At 45.6% G+C, this 15,215-nt stretch overlaps 1 protein-coding gene across 4 annotated transcripts in view; it reads left to right on the top strand.

Annotated features, from left to right (window-relative positions):
- Positions 1-15,215, top strand: part of TET3 (tet methylcytosine dioxygenase 3) — a 97,264-nt gene that overhangs the window by 66,243 nt on the left and 15,806 nt on the right. For all 4 annotated transcript variants that reach the window (XM_073897517.1, XM_025868377.2, XM_073897518.1 and 1 more), the window contains 2 exons: positions 5,192-5,282; positions 11,517-11,610. In XM_073897517.1, coding sequence (XP_073753618.1) covers positions 5,192-5,282; positions 11,517-11,610 — 185 coding nt within the window. The remainder of the gene's footprint in view (positions 1-5,191; positions 5,283-11,516; positions 11,611-15,215) is intronic.

Here is a 15,215-nt window from a genome sequence, read left to right as displayed (position 1 = left end):
GAAGGTAGTCACTAAAAGCTACATTATGTTCCAGTTCCAGTGGAAGATCCTGCAGTCAATCCATTACTTTGACTTTTCTCCAGACAGTAGAAGCTGGAATAGAGCCCAGAAGTTCTGGCATCTTCTTATATTCTATTTTCTATATACCATGTAGTCTCCCAGCGCCTATAAAGAGCTTTCAGACCACTACTTCCAACACCCACTTTCTTACATTTTCTTTCCCTAGCCTCCCCTGGTCTCCCCTCCCTCCCACCCCCACTCCATATGCTTCTTTCTGCAATCCTCTCTGTGTTATGTTCAAAATAGTGTATATTTGGAGCAAGTCATTTTTAATCCTTCAGTTGAAAATATTCATTCATTCATGAAACATTTAAGCATTGATAGGTTGAGAACGGTGCTAGGTGACATCTCATCTCATCCTCAACAATTCTGTAAGGTAGGAACATTATTTTAACTGCTTTTAAGGCTCCTAAGGGTTGTGTAACTTGGCCACAGTCACACAATTTGTTTGGCAGAGCCTGGACAGCAGCTGCCTACTGAGTTCGTATGATGCGCCAAGGACTGCACGGAGCCCTGTGTGTAGTTTGCACAGGAAGGCAGGAGGCCCGGAGGCTGGGAAGGTAACTCATCGCAGTTCCCCAGGGCTCTGCAAACTCCTTGTTCTTTCTGCTGTGCCATGCTAACAATAAAAGCCTGCTGTGATCCATGCCTTGATGTTTCTGTTGTCTGCAAGGTGCTCTGGGGATCCACAGGGAAAGTGGACCTGAGAAGTGCACTGGCGTTTCAGAGAAGAGGTGCCATTTAAACTAGACCTTAAGAGAGGAGCTTTTCCAAAGAGATGAGTGAGGGAAAGCATTGTTGTCAGTGAGGAGGCCCGTTTGAAGTCACGGAGGGCTTGCCCAGTTGTGTGACAGGAGCTGTCCTGGCCACTGCCGCATACGGGGCTGGGACATGTGCAGGGGTGGCTCCACAGGGGCCTTGTGGACTCTGCTCCGGAATTTGGGTTCTTTCTCTTGTCTGACGTGGGGTCATCAGTGCAAAGTGGGGTGATCAGATTTTGGGGGGGGGGTGTATAAACTGGTGGAATTGTGTAGGATAACCGAGGAGGGTTGAGATCAGTGAGATCATGCCCGTAATTCAGTCAAGAGCCTGACCCAGCACATTAGTGGGGGATGCAGAGCCTCCAGGAGCAGAAGCCGGAAGAGGCAGGCGCGCCCCGTCAATTCATCGGCTGAACTGCAGTACACCATTGCAGACCTTTCATTGCGGGGCTTCAGGGAAATGTCAGAGGGCTGGGAGTTCAGTGAGATCAACATCCTCAGCCTGGCCGGGACCTCCGCAGCTTCATAGTGGCCTGAAAGCTCTGCAGACCTTTTCTTGTTTTATTTATTTTATTTTATTTTATTTTATTTATTTAATTTTAATTTTATTTTATCTTATTTTGAGAGAAATGGGAGGGCTACAGAGGGAGAGGGAGAGGGAGAATCTTAAGCAGGTTCCACACCCCATGTGGAGCCAAACACGGGGCTCGATCTCACGACCCTGAGGACGTGACCTGAGCCAAAATCAAGAGCCGGATGCTTAAGCAACTGAGCCACACAGGCGCCCCTTCTTGTTTGTTTTTAAAGCCAGGAACACAACTGAACTCATTTTCACAAACTTGCTCTTACACTTACTCTTAGTGTCGGTAGTGGCCCAAACACCGTTTTCCTCGCCTGTAGTGTGTGTGTGTGACGTATGTACACTAACATATGTGTGATTGCATGTGTACACGGACTACAGTGTATTATACGTGCAGTATTGAAATTTGCTTTTGTTCCCCCACTTAAGGTATCTTGGAGGTCATTTTTTGTCAGTAAATCTGGAGCTGCCTAATTCCCTTCGATACTGCTTAGCATTTCATTATATGGATGTGCCATAGTGTCCTTAGAATACATAATGTATCATGATGGACATTGAGGTTTCTGATATTTTGCCATTACAAATGATGCAGTGAGTATTCTTGTATATACATATCATTTTCACATATCCAAATTTCCAGAAATGAATTCTTAGAAGATTTGAAATTCTTTGAAATTGCTGAGTCAAATGGACTCATGTGCATTTGTAATTTTAACATATTGCTAAATTACTTTCCATTCTGCCTGTTTTCCTATACCCTCACCAACACAGGACATTGATGGTGACTCCTCTGAAAGGGAAAACTGGTCCCTTATTGTAGCTTTCCAGATGTTTGAGCCATTTGCATTGTCCTTTTTATCCTTTTTAAATTTTTCTCTTGAATTATTGACCTTATTTAGCTGTAGGAGCTCTTGATATTTTAAGGAAATTAGCCTCTTGTCTGGCGTGAATTCCAGATATTTCTCCCCAGTATGTTGTCTTTTGATAGTTATTACTATAAATATTTTTTTAGTTAAATTTGTCAGGATTTGTATGTATGTGGGGGGAACTTTAGAATTTCATGTTATACTTAGAGAAGATTTCCCTTTTTTATGATTTTTGAAACTCTCCCTTTTTTTTCTCTCAGAACTTATATAGTTTAAGTTTTTCTGTATTTAAATCTTCCAACTCTTCGGAATACATTTGGGGGTAAAGTATTAAGTATGGATCAGACTTTTCCCCCGTTGTCTCAACCCCATGCACTGAAAAATTAATCTTTCCCCATTGATTTGAAATGCCATTAGGTATCTTCTTATGTGTGGATCTTATCTACCCAGGTAGACCATAAACTTTTAAAAGGCAGCAATCAGATATTATCCTATCTTGAATTCACCCCCATAAAGCTGAGCATAATGTTCTGCATAAAAGAGGTATGACAGTGTTTTTACATTTAAAGAATTGTGACATATATATATATGTGTATATATATATGTATATATATATGGGAAAGTACACAAAACATTCACATACAACTCAATGAAAATTTATAAAATGAATGCCTGGGTAACCACAACGTAGATCAAGAAATAGGCCATTTCCAGCTCTTCAGAAGTCCCCTGTGCACCCGTCGCATTCACATTCCTCTTCCATCCCCCAGAGGCAACCCCTCTCTTGACTTGTGACAATGATTTTCTTGTTTTTCTTTATCATAAGATTGGACCATACAAAATCACCATTGTTTGTAGGTAAAAAGCCATCGAATGTCTGCAATTTCATATTTCAACCTAGTAATTTTTACCACCTCTGCATGTATCTTTAAACAGTATAGTTTAGTGGAGCCTATTTTTTTTTAATATTACTTAAATGTGACCTTATTGTATTTGTTTTTTGCTATGCTTCTTTCCTTTACTATGATTTGTGTTCAGCCGTGTTGTGGAAAGTTGTCAGTTCTCGCTGCTAGATAGATCCTATCATACGACTGTGCTGCACTATATCCATCCCACTGTTGCTGGGTTATAGGTTTCCAGTTTTGACCATTGAAAACAAGGTTACTATGAAAATCTTTGAACATGTGTTTTGATGCATGTAACAAAGATTTCTTCTAGGACAGAACTGGCAAAGTAGGGCCTGCTGCCTAGTTCTTTATTTTTTTAAAGCTTTTAATGTTGAGATGATTTTACATTTATAGAAGAGTTGCAAAATTGGAACAGAGAGTTTTGTATACCCTTTATCAAGCTGCCCCTAATGTAAACATCTTACATGGTTACGGTGCATTTAAAAAAATCAGACATTAATGTTGGTACAATACTGTGAACTGCAGACTTTGGAATTCATCAGTGTTTCCACTAATGTCCTTTTTCTGTTCTAGGACCATTGCAGGATACCACACTGCACTTAGTTGTCACATTTCTTTAGACATAAAACAAGCTCCACTACAGTATTCGTGTGAAGTTCTTTCTGTTTTCAGCCTTATATAGTAGCCAGTCAAAATTGTTTTCCAGAGCTACTATTACATACTATTACATAGTCATTTGGATCTCCTTTCTTTCCCTGAGAAAAATTCATTTAAAATTCATCCAGGTTGTGTACATCAATAATCTGTTCCTTTTGTAAAAAAAAAAAAAAATGCAGCAAACGTCCTATAACATGAAATTAACCATTGGAAAGTAAGCACTTGAGTGGTGGCATTTAGTACATTTACAGTACACAACCACCACCTCTGTCCGGTTCCAAAACGTGCTCTTCACCCCAGAACAAAACCCCGTACTCGCTCAGCAGTTACCCAGCCTCGGGCAGCTGTCAGTCTGCGTTCTCACCATTCTGGATATTTCCCGCGAGTGGGACCGCACAGTATGCAATGGTTTGTGTCTGGCTCCTTTCACGCATCCTGGTTTTGAGGTTCATCCGCATTGTACCGCATGTCAGTACTTCCCTCCCTTTTGTTTTGTTTAAGTTGCGGTAAAATATATATAACATAACATTTGCCATTTTCACCATTTTTAAATGTACAATTTAGTGGCATTAACTATACTCACAACATCATGCAACCAGTCCCCACTACCTATTTCCAAAACGTTTTCATCCCCCCAGCCCCACCCCGCGGAAGGGCAGTACCCAGTAAGTCCCCTTTCTCTGCTCCTGCTAGCCCTGGTACCTTCTAGTTTAATTTTTATCTCTAGGAATTTGCCTGTTCTAGGCATCTCATCTAAATGGAATCATGTAGTGGTTGTTCTTTTGTGTCTGGCTCCTTTCACCCAGTATCATTTTTTCCAGGCTCATCCACATTGTAGCAGGTGTCAGAACCTCATTCCTTTTTATGGTTGGGTAATAGTCCATTGTGTGGCTACCCCACATTTTGTCCATCTGTTGATGGACATTTGTGTTGTTTTCACCCTTTGGTTCTTGTGAATAATGCTGCTGTGAAATTGGCCTACAAGTATCTGCGTGAGTCGTTATTTTTTATTCTTTTGTGTATATCCCTAGGAGTAGAGTGGTTTGCCTACCCCGGTCTAGAACGCGTACAGTGGTAAACTGAATTCTAAAGTGGTTCTACTGCAATCTTGACAACACTTGATTTTAACAGATTCTTCAGTTTTTGCCAGTCTGCCCAATGTGCCATGGTGTTGCACTGTGATTTTAATTTGCATTTCCTGATTCCTGAAGGAGTTGAACACATTTTCTCATGTTTATTAGCCATTTGAATTTCCTGTTTGGTAACGTGCCCATTAATGTTCCTATTGGTGGTTTGCCTTTCTAAATTGATGTTGATGAACCGATGCCTCCAAATAATGTTTACTCTGTGTTTCTGCAGAACAAATAGTGGAGAAAGATGAAGGTCCGTATTATACTCACCTGGGATCTGGCCCCACGGTAGCCTCTATCCGGGAGCTCATGGAGGAGCGGTGAGTGACGCCCAGGTGTCCAAGCAGAGGTGGGCAGTTGTTAAGAGAGCATGGCCTTGAAGCGCCTCTCATTGTCATTGCCTCGTACCGGATGATGTACAGGAAGGAGGTCATGATACCCAGACTGTGGAAGGTTGACTACGGGTTTCTCTCTCTCCATAGGTCTGCTCTCTCTGTCTTCCCCTTCCCTGCTCTTCTCTCTCTCTTGAATTATTTTTTATTGATGAAATGTGGTGAAATGACTCTATGTCCCATAGTGTTTCCCGAGGTCTGAATTTTGCTGCTGGCTTTTCTACAGTATTGTTCACTGTGTCCTTCTGCCCTCGCTATGGCCTATAAATTCGCAGCTAGAGCTAAAGACGTCATGGGAATCAGACAATTTTTTTTCTTTCTTTTTTTCAAAATGACTTCATAGGTGGTATTTTGTGTCTCCGCTAGGAGGAATAGACTATCTCCTCGTTGGCCAGTGGGTGTCTGTTCAGGTTGTGTCCTGAGTCGTTCTGACGCTGTCCCAGGAGTCTTTGATAGCTTTCTCGATTCCTCATACGGCATTATGCTCGGGGCGCGCATTCTGCATTTACCCAAGAAGTCCAGGTCCCTTCTATTGGAGGAAGAAGTATTTAGAAAAATTCTGGTACTAGTTGTGCCCGTGGCTTCTAGGCCATTTCAGTAGAAAGAGCTAAGATGTATGGGTCGGGTTTTTATTTTTGGTTATTGATTAGTGATCAAATACATCGGAGGTTACATTGACACTTAGAATTCAAACTCAGGACTACAGGGTTTTTCCTTAATGGCCCTGTTTTGTTTTTTTAAGCAGTTTGTATGGAGACTTTAAAATCTGCATATGTGTCCACAGCAGATATTAAATGCCACGAGTTCCAGTGTACCGAAGGGTAAAATAGCTTGGTGATTGAGAGCATGTGGACACTGGAGCTAGACTTCAAGGTCTAATCCTGGCCCTGCCCCTCCCTGCTGAGTCCTTGTGTAAGTTGCTCTACTTCTTTGTGACTCAGTTTTCGTATCTGCAAAATGGAGATGATAGAAGTACACATATGTTGTAGGAGAGTAATGAAGAGAAGCTGAGTCGGTGTCTGGAAAGCACTTAATGCTTACAGGGAAGGACCACATCAGGGGATCTATCTCAAACACATATGTACTGGTGGAAATTTTATAACAAGCATGAGTATTTTAATAGTAAAGGCAAAGATTATGTAGACAAATATGTTTGCCTGTACATATACATAGAGATGTGTGGAAGACCGCGTGGCTCAGAGTTCCCACAGATTTGGGAACCATATTTTGTCTGATCAGGGGAGCCAAAAGAATCCTGTCATTAATGTAGCAGGGAACGTAATTTTGAACTGAAAAACTGTAATGGCATCCCTGAATAAATAAATGCTAAGATGGATGGAGGACTGTGATCTCCTGTAATGACTCTTAATTGTCCTGTACCATCTGGAAACATTTATATTCCAAGTAGCCCATCAGAAAAGCATTTGATCAAAGACCCGATCTGCACATTTGAGCCTGATGGAAAGGGTACCTTCGAGTCCTTGAGAACGAAACGTTTAAGACAGGGTGTGTTTTTGTACATGCACTGCCCGCATGTGCCAACACACATATGCGTTGCAGCGCCAAGGTTGGGGCAGCCAGCATTTTGGCCAGTGATTTTTTTCTTTTCTTATAGGAAATCTTGATATTATTGTTTGCAGGTTGAGGGCTGCAGGGGAGTCCAATGTGCACGTTGATCTGGGACAGTTTTTGTTTGTGTTTGTTTCTTGGTAACAATTTGACAAAATTTCTAGACAGCCCTCTAAATAACTTTTAGTTATAGAAGAGTATGTTTTGAAACAAGGATTAGGAGATAGTGATAAAGTTGAGATTTGTCCTTTTTTTTCCCCCTCATTGCTTTAAAAATAACAGCCAACTGTAGATTCTTCAGAAACTGATCCAAGGGAAGAATTCCTGTCAAGACCAGGAATACTTGTGTTTTTCCTCAGCAGCTGGTTTATTTTTATCTTAAGGACCTTGTAAATTATGTAACAGATTGCGTTTCCATCTTCGTTAGCTGCTGGTAAGCTTAGGGCCAGATTTGTGTACCCCTATTAGGAGGAATGTAATTTCTCATCTTTGGCCCATGGGAACCTCAGGTTCACTTCTGAGTCCTTTTGATATGACCCAAAGGAGTCTTCATTAGTTTCCTGGATTTCTCATACAATGAAATTTTCTAGGCCCATCTCTCAGAATACACACAAGACCCTACCGCTTGCATTTTACATACCAACGTTATGTCCATCTTTTCCCCCTTTACTCTGATTTCATCACCTGTTATTTTTATCTTATAGACCTCTTTTTAAAAAAGTTTTCTTGTGAAACAAGGAGAGGAATGAATGATCAGTGAACACCACCAGGCTGGGGGTCTAGTTTGTGAATGGTCCAGGCTGTCTCTTTCCCTAGACCTCTCCCCTGACCCTCTCTCTGCAGGACCACTCTACCACCAGAAGTTGGCCAAAGTCAGGAAGGGGAAGCGAACTGAAATCAAGGAGACGTTGGTGCTTTTAGCTTCTCTGGTAAAGATTTGGAAAAAGGAGGGGGAGGTCAAAAGCAAATCCTAAAATATTCTCCCAATTTATTTATGGGTTCCACATGTGGGGAACCCAGGTCCCCATTGACATAGGTAATTGTAGGCAGTTGTTCAAACTCATATCTGAGAAGGGTGTGCTGCAGAGCCCCGTGTCCTCCAACTGGAAGGGGATTCTGTGTAGTCTAGGAGTTCACTCAATGTTTATTTGAAAAATAGAGAACCAGGACTTGCTGGCAAAGCCTCTGAGTTTAGGAGAACTAGTCTCATTATTGTGTGATAAAGGTAACCCCAAAGAAGTCCCACCTTAGATCACTGGTTCTCAAACTTGAGCATGCTTCATAGTCTCCCAGAGGATGCATGAAAGCTCAGATCCCTGGCCCCACCCCAGGGTTCCTGACCCAGCAGGTCTGGGATGGGACCCGAGAGTCTGCATTCCCTCCCGAGTTCCCAGATGATGCTGGTCTCAGCACCACTCTTTGAGAACCACTTGCTAAGATGATCAAGTTATCCCTCAGAATAAGGTTTCAGCCTATCCCTTCAGACTTTGCTTAGGGTCTAGGAGATCATCTGTCTATGGTGATGAACATCATCTAGACGTTCTAGAGTATCATCTTAAGGATAGGCCAGCGAGTGAGACATTTAAGAAGAAAAGAGCCAAATCCAGTGTTGATTGGTTGTCTTTAAGCACAGACATAGTTCTGATTTAAAAAAAAAAAAAAAAAAAAGGTCTAGCTGTTCAGACAGTGCTTGGCCCTTTTATTTGCTCTTGAATATTCAGTTCAGTGCAGGAAGTGTTTCTCACACGGGTGGGATGGTGGGGAAGGTACTGGTCAGAAAGCTTGCGTCAGTGTCCTCAGCTCACCCTCCTGTGGGGAACACGATATCCCGTCTGTTTCGATGAGAGCAGCATGGACACCTTGGGCTGTTCTTCCCACAGCGACCCCAGGACACATCAAGTTACCCAGGCTTTGCACTTGGGGGTCACTTCCTGATAAATGTTTGTGAAATTGAAAGTTTTCCAGGAACTGAACAAAAGCGGCACTATCTGGTCTTTTCCTCTGGAGCCAGGCCATACCATGTCAACTCCCCAGAGTCCTGTCCCCAGACACGTTCTATAAGGGACTCACATAGCCATAGAATTTTCACGTGCTAATTCTCAGAAACCCTTTCTCTGTTTCACTCAAGATCTCCATGAGCTCAAAGAAACTGTACATCAGTATTTTAAAAAATAATTTGTTTTCTTTCCCAATTACAAAAATAGAACCTGTCTATAAAAGTCTTTCTTTAAAAAGCTAAGAATGAATAAAGCTCTCCAGCAATTATCCACAAGAAACATGCTTACCCTTCAGTTTTTTCTAAGCATTTATAGCTACACATATGTATATAAATTTTAAACCAAATGGGATTACTGTTTGCAGCTGCTTCCCCCCATCGCTTAATTTCTTCCATGTTAGTGCATATAATTATATCAAATCCTTTTTGATGGCTACATGGTTTTCCATTATATGGAAATTTATTATATTTTATTTAGCCAGTCCTATACTGGATATTCAAGTTTTTCTAATTTTTAAGTTGATGCAACAATGACTATCTTGTTCCTAAGTCTTGGTGTATTTGTACAGTTATTTCAGAGGTGTAGAGAATCCTGGAAGCGGAGCAAGATGACATAAAGAATACAGGTCTCCCCCACTATCCAGAAGTAGAGCATCCCTTGGAAAACTTTCCTAAACCAAAAATGGCAGCAAAGTGAAGAAGCAGTTACTTTTAACTTACATGGAAAAATGTTTGGGCATTCCTGGACCCCCCAAAATAACCTCTCTTAGTCTTCTCTGTTACCTTAAGACACATCTGGCTAATGGATGCACAGAATAAATCAAGACAAAGCACAGATGCTCACAGACATAGTTCAGAGCTCTGGCAACTGGGTACTGGGATGTTGAGTGGATTTCCTGGGGAAGGAGCTCAGTGGGGCCACTCTTGCCCCAGTGCTCAGGCCTCGCATTGCCTCCATAAAGGCTCATTGCGAAACAAACGCTGAACGCGATTTTCGCTTTTTGCCTTTCTTTGTAAAAGCAGAAATTCTCTTTGGATTTCTTCCAGTTACCAAAAACTAGGGGCAGATGTAGGTGTTCTGTAAGAGCAAAGTGGTATAACATGAACTTCTGAAAAGTGAGGGATACCTGTATGTGTAACTGTGTGTGCGCGTGTGTAGAGAATATGTAAACTGGAGCAGGTATAACATTGCTCTCTATTTAATAGTATATTAAAAATAATAGGCCATGGCCAACTCGGATTCATTACAGAAATACAAGGATAGTTTGATTTAGACAGTCTGTTAAAATAGCACACCATATCAGTTGATGAAAAGGGAAAAAAAACCATTCAGGCATCTATGTCCTTTGATGCTAGAAGTGCTTTTGGTAAAAGTAATAATTCTTGGTTAAAAATCCTTAGAACAGGAGACCCTTAGTTAACACCTTCTCAAAGTAAGGCAGTCTCTGTCTCTTTCCTGAAGTCAGGAAAGTTATGGCTTCACGCTCAGTAATGAAGAGTCGGCAGCATGTTAGTGGAGACAAGAAATAAGGAAAGGTGCCTGTTAGCACTGGCTGGTACAGAGAGACAGGAGCCTGAAACGGGGCATGAGCAGTGGACAGGAGGAGGTGACAACGGACCCTGCTTGCAGATGATAGGACTTCGTGCCCGAAACTAAAAAGCTATTACAAATAAGACGGTTCGGTCAGATGGCTGCTTACATTGTTGAGAATTAATATTCAGTGAGCCCATCCCTCGTGCCAAGAACTTCAAAGCACCTGAAACTGTGCACCCCCTGGGGACGATCTTTTTTGTTCTCTTTCCAAGTCTAAGAAGTGGGAGCCCTTTTTATCTCCATTTTACAGGTTAGGAAACGGAGGCCTAGAGAAGTTCAGTCACGTGGCTACAGTCCTGTAGGCAGAAAGTGGCTGGCCGGCACTGCAGTTGCCGTTGCCCGTGGCAGTGGAGTTGTGTGGCCTTGGGCTGGGCCGCCTGCTCCGGGGCCGTGGTTTCCTCACCTCTGGAGGAGATGGCCTCGGGATCCCTGCGTGCGTGTGCACGTGCGCAGACCGGGGCAAGCATGTGTGCAGGATGTGCGTGCTGCCTGGGGCCGTGGCGCGGCCACAGCTGGGGCTTGGTAGGCTCCCTTCCCCCGGCCTCAGCTGTCTGTCCTCTTCATGCTCAGATGTCCGCTGGGGATTCTGGAAAGAAAACAAGGCTTTCCCCGTTTACCTTCTTCTGCCTATTGAATTTACAAATCACCAACTCTCAGAGTGACTTAACTAACAGGGCTGGGTACAAAGGCCCATGTTTAGCCACTGGCTTGAGCACCCTCCTGGAGGCTCGGAGGTAATCCTCAGGGACGTTGTGCTTGACGGCCCCCTCTGCCCTGGGACAGAGCTGGGCCAGATGGACCAGAGGCCCTGGGAACCCGTAAGTGGTGACTGTGTCTCCAGAGGCTCTCAGCACAGAACAAAACATTTAAACTCTTCTCCTTCTCTGTCGACCCCATGGTAACAAAACCCACGCTGAAGCACACTGAGGCTTGCCTTCTTACCATAAGCTGCTCTCCTCTAGGGCTCCACTGTGCTGATGGTAGCTTCTGTCTCCGTCTCCAGGTACGGAGAGAAGGGGAAAGCCATCCGGATCGAGAAGGTCATCTACACTGGGAAGGAGGGCAAGAGCTCGCGCGGCTGTCCCATCGCCAAGTGGGTGAGTGTCGAGCCCCTGTGGCTAGGGCTGTGCCTCGTTGCCCTCACCACAGGCCAGGCCAGGGGTGTGTAGAGCAAGCAGACACACTTCCTGTCCAGGGGAACCTTGGAGCTGGCACCTGTGCTCGATCAAGGTCATTTTCCCCCAGCCTGAGCTATCTGTCCTCGTTTTGTTTAAACGCCGGCCCCTGGAATCCTGGGCTGGCCTCAGAAATGCCCTAGTCCATATGCTTAGTTCATACTCTCCCCGTGGTTCAGAGACGTGGTTGAGGGGAGGCACAGAGATGTCCTCTCACTCAAGTCTGGGCCCCACTGTGGACCATTTAACTCCTCTGCCCCTGCACGTGCTACTGGCATTTCCATCTCCTGTCCAGAAGAACTAGGCCTCCAGGCAGGGTCGGGGACAGTCATGCATCTGCGTGACTTCTGAGCCGCTGTTGCCTGTGAGGCAGCCTGAGTGTCTCAGCAGGGGGAACGGCAGTGACAGAGACCCCCACTCCCCCCTCCAACACACACACACACACACACAGTTTTCTGACCTTGCCTTTCTAGTCCTCCAGGAGATCTTTAGCATCACTGCAGAATCCGTTCTCGAGAGCAGCCACGGGGTCATCAGGTAGCTGTGAGCTCGGCACCGTGCAAGGTGCCCCTTAAAATTTTGAAGAGGGGTAGTGCTGAGTTGTGTGGTGTTCTTTTCTAGCCATCTCCCTTAGTGCAGTGGACTTCTCTGGTTTGCCTAGACAGCCACCAAATACCCTATCTGTTTTGGTGGTAGAGGTCATCTACAGAGTTCTACCTCCCTGGAAGTTGGGGAAGGGACAGGTGTCCCCTTTCCCTGCCCCCCCCCCCGCCACGGAGAGGCGACCCATAAATGCAAAGAAGGGCAGATTGTTCTTGGTGCTTGGTAGTGGCAGTGGAGCCACTTAGTTAACACCTTCTCAAAGTAAGCCATGCCGTAGCATGGCTACGGGCAAGTGGCAGCATCTAGCTGCCTGTGGTGGAGGATGCTTCCCGTGGTTCTCCCTGCCCACTGGCCCCTCTGGTCTTATGTCTAGAGCCTGGGGTTTCCTTCCCAACCAGGTTCATGTCTTTGTTTACCGCCAGAACCCCTAACCAGTACGTTCATCTACAAGTAGTATGCCTGACAAATTGGGGGCGTGAGTGGCCAGGATCTTGGGGACAGAGTTGAGGCTCATCATGGGTACCTAGTAGATGCGTGTTGAGGGAAGGATCTAAGAAAGCAGTGGGATGACCCAGGGAGCCTACTGGTAACTGTCAGTGTTAAGGTGGCCTGTACAGGGTATGGAAGTCACCAAGCGTGGGAGTTAAGGGAGTGACCCAGGTCTCATTCCTAAGGCTCAGTATAAATGGAGACACGCCAGAAGCAAACACCACGGACAGCAAAAGTGGGCTTTCGGTTGAACCATGACCCACGGAGATGCTGCTTGGGCCAGCCTGTACCGATGACCGGGGGCAGAAGGCAGGTATTCAAAGGCCCATTGAGGGCACGGTGGAACAGACCTCGTGGGGAAACTCAGGGCTCAAAACTAAGTACCAAGAGTGGGAGCTGCAGGAAGACAGGTTTGGGCTTCTGTTGGGTACAGTGACCAGGGAGTTCCTGCACAGAATCTGAGTGGGCGGTCTGTGGTTCTGTGGTGGCTTATGAGCCATTGGTGTTGCCATGCTCAGGTGTTGGGTGTCCTCCTGCCCTTCTGTGGGCCTTTCACATTTGCATTTTGTGCGTTCAGTCCTGCTGGCTTCCTTCATAGCACGGGTAGGGAGCGTTCCACTTTAGTTGGTTTTCTAATGGTTTTTTTGAGTGTAGCCATAGGCCTGTGGGGGTGTGGCCACAGAGAGCTGTCTGCTTGTGCTTGTCGTGTTTATGTGTTTGCCACTCGGGAAACCGGAAGGATGTGGCCTCGATGTCCACTTGGACTGGTAAAGTGCGTGCTCTGAACACATCACACGTGGGCGCCATGAGCCAGTGGCCTGCCCTGCGCACTGAGCAGACATTGACAGTGGTGCCTCAGAAACTCCGGTGACAGGACTGCTGTCTTGTGTGTGTGTGTGTGTGTTTAAGAGTTTTATTTATTTATTTGTCAGAGAGAGAGAGAGTGTGCACGCACACACATGCAGGGGGAGCGGCAGGCAGAGGGAGAAGCAGACTCTCCACAGAGCAGGGAGCCCAATGTGGGGCTTGATCCCAGGACCCCGGGACCATGACCTGAGCCGAAGGCAGACTGAGCCACCAGGTGCCCCTAGGGACTGCTGTCTTACCAGTACCTGGGCCATGCGCAGCTGCTCACGGTATGGTCGGCTCAGTCTGCGGAGGCCGGGCAGTCAGGCAGCGAGTCCTCTCACGGCATGACTTAGTGACGTGGTCATAGGTTACTTTTCCCAAAAAAAAAATAAAAAAAATAAAAAAGTAAGGATGTAACCGATGCTTCCCTGGGTTGGCTCAAAGTAGGAACTCGTGGGCCAGAGATGTGTTTTGTTTAGTAGGCAGGGTGCCCCTTAAAATTTTGAAGGAAATTCCGACATCTGCTGCAACATGGATGAACCTCGAGGCTGTTACACTAAGTGAACTAAGCCAGTCCCAAAAGGACAAGTCCCACGTGATTCCACGTGTATGAGGTTCTGCGCATAGTCACAGTCCTCAGAGTGTCAGCGAGTAGAGTGGTTGTTACCACGGGCCAGGGCAGGAGAGAGGGGAGAGAGTGTTACATGGGTACAGAGCTTCTGTTTGGGAAGAGGACGTCGTGGAGGCAGACGGACTTCTGGTGGCAGCTGCGTACTTAGCCACTGAACTTTACACGGAACGACGGCCACCGAGGTCATTTTTATGTCCTGTATGTTTTACCATGTTTTAAAACATTGAATTAGATGCTCACCTCTTTAAAGGGAGAGATTGCATGTAAAGTCTGGATCTCTGTTTTCTTGTTAAAATTGGGAGAAGTGGTTGTACAAGGCTGAAATTCTCCCCAGGCAGTGGCTGATGGAGAGAAGGCCTGGCTTATTTCTTTTGAAGGGGCAAGTGTGTTTTTCACGTGGCCGTGGTCCACACTGCTCCCCAGCTGTCCGGCGGGCCCACTCTCCTTATTTATCCTGCCTGGATGGCTGCCTCTTTGGACGTCTCCCTGCACTGACATACTCAGGACCGAGTGTGTCTGCAGCCCAGGCATCTCCTGACTCCCCAGACCCAGGCTACTGGGGTCTACGAGAACTGGCCACTCTCAGCCCCGGCACATTCCCAGTGAACTCGCCACGAAACAGCCCACAACCTACCCACTCTCCCCTGCCACAAAAGTGGAAATCCATTTAAGACTTTCTCCTCTTCCTCAGCCCCTAGAGTCAGATGGTCCCAAAGCCACCTTTCTCCTCAGTGTGTCTGAATGCATTCCTTTTCCCGTGTCATTCCCCACTGCCCTAGTTCAGCACTTTATCCACTTTTGCTTGTGTCATGTTTGTTAGTGGTCTCCCTGTCACTCTCCCCTGCCCCCAACCACCTGCTCCCCTTCTAGAGCAGGAAGCTACTTAGGAAAGCCCCCTGTGTAGACTCCTTTGTGGAACCCCCACCTTGAGTCCTCGTCACTCAGAGCCCTTCCC

Source organism: Callorhinus ursinus, unplaced genomic scaffold (genome assembly GCF_003265705.2).
Source record: "Callorhinus ursinus isolate GAN/ISIS: 27379988/994484 unplaced genomic scaffold, GSC_fseal_2.0 scaffold10, whole genome shotgun sequence".
NCBI lineage: Eukaryota > Metazoa > Chordata > Mammalia > Carnivora > Otariidae > Callorhinus > Callorhinus ursinus.
Note: the sequence above shows the minus strand (reverse complement) of the source record. Positions and strands in the feature narration are given on the sequence as shown.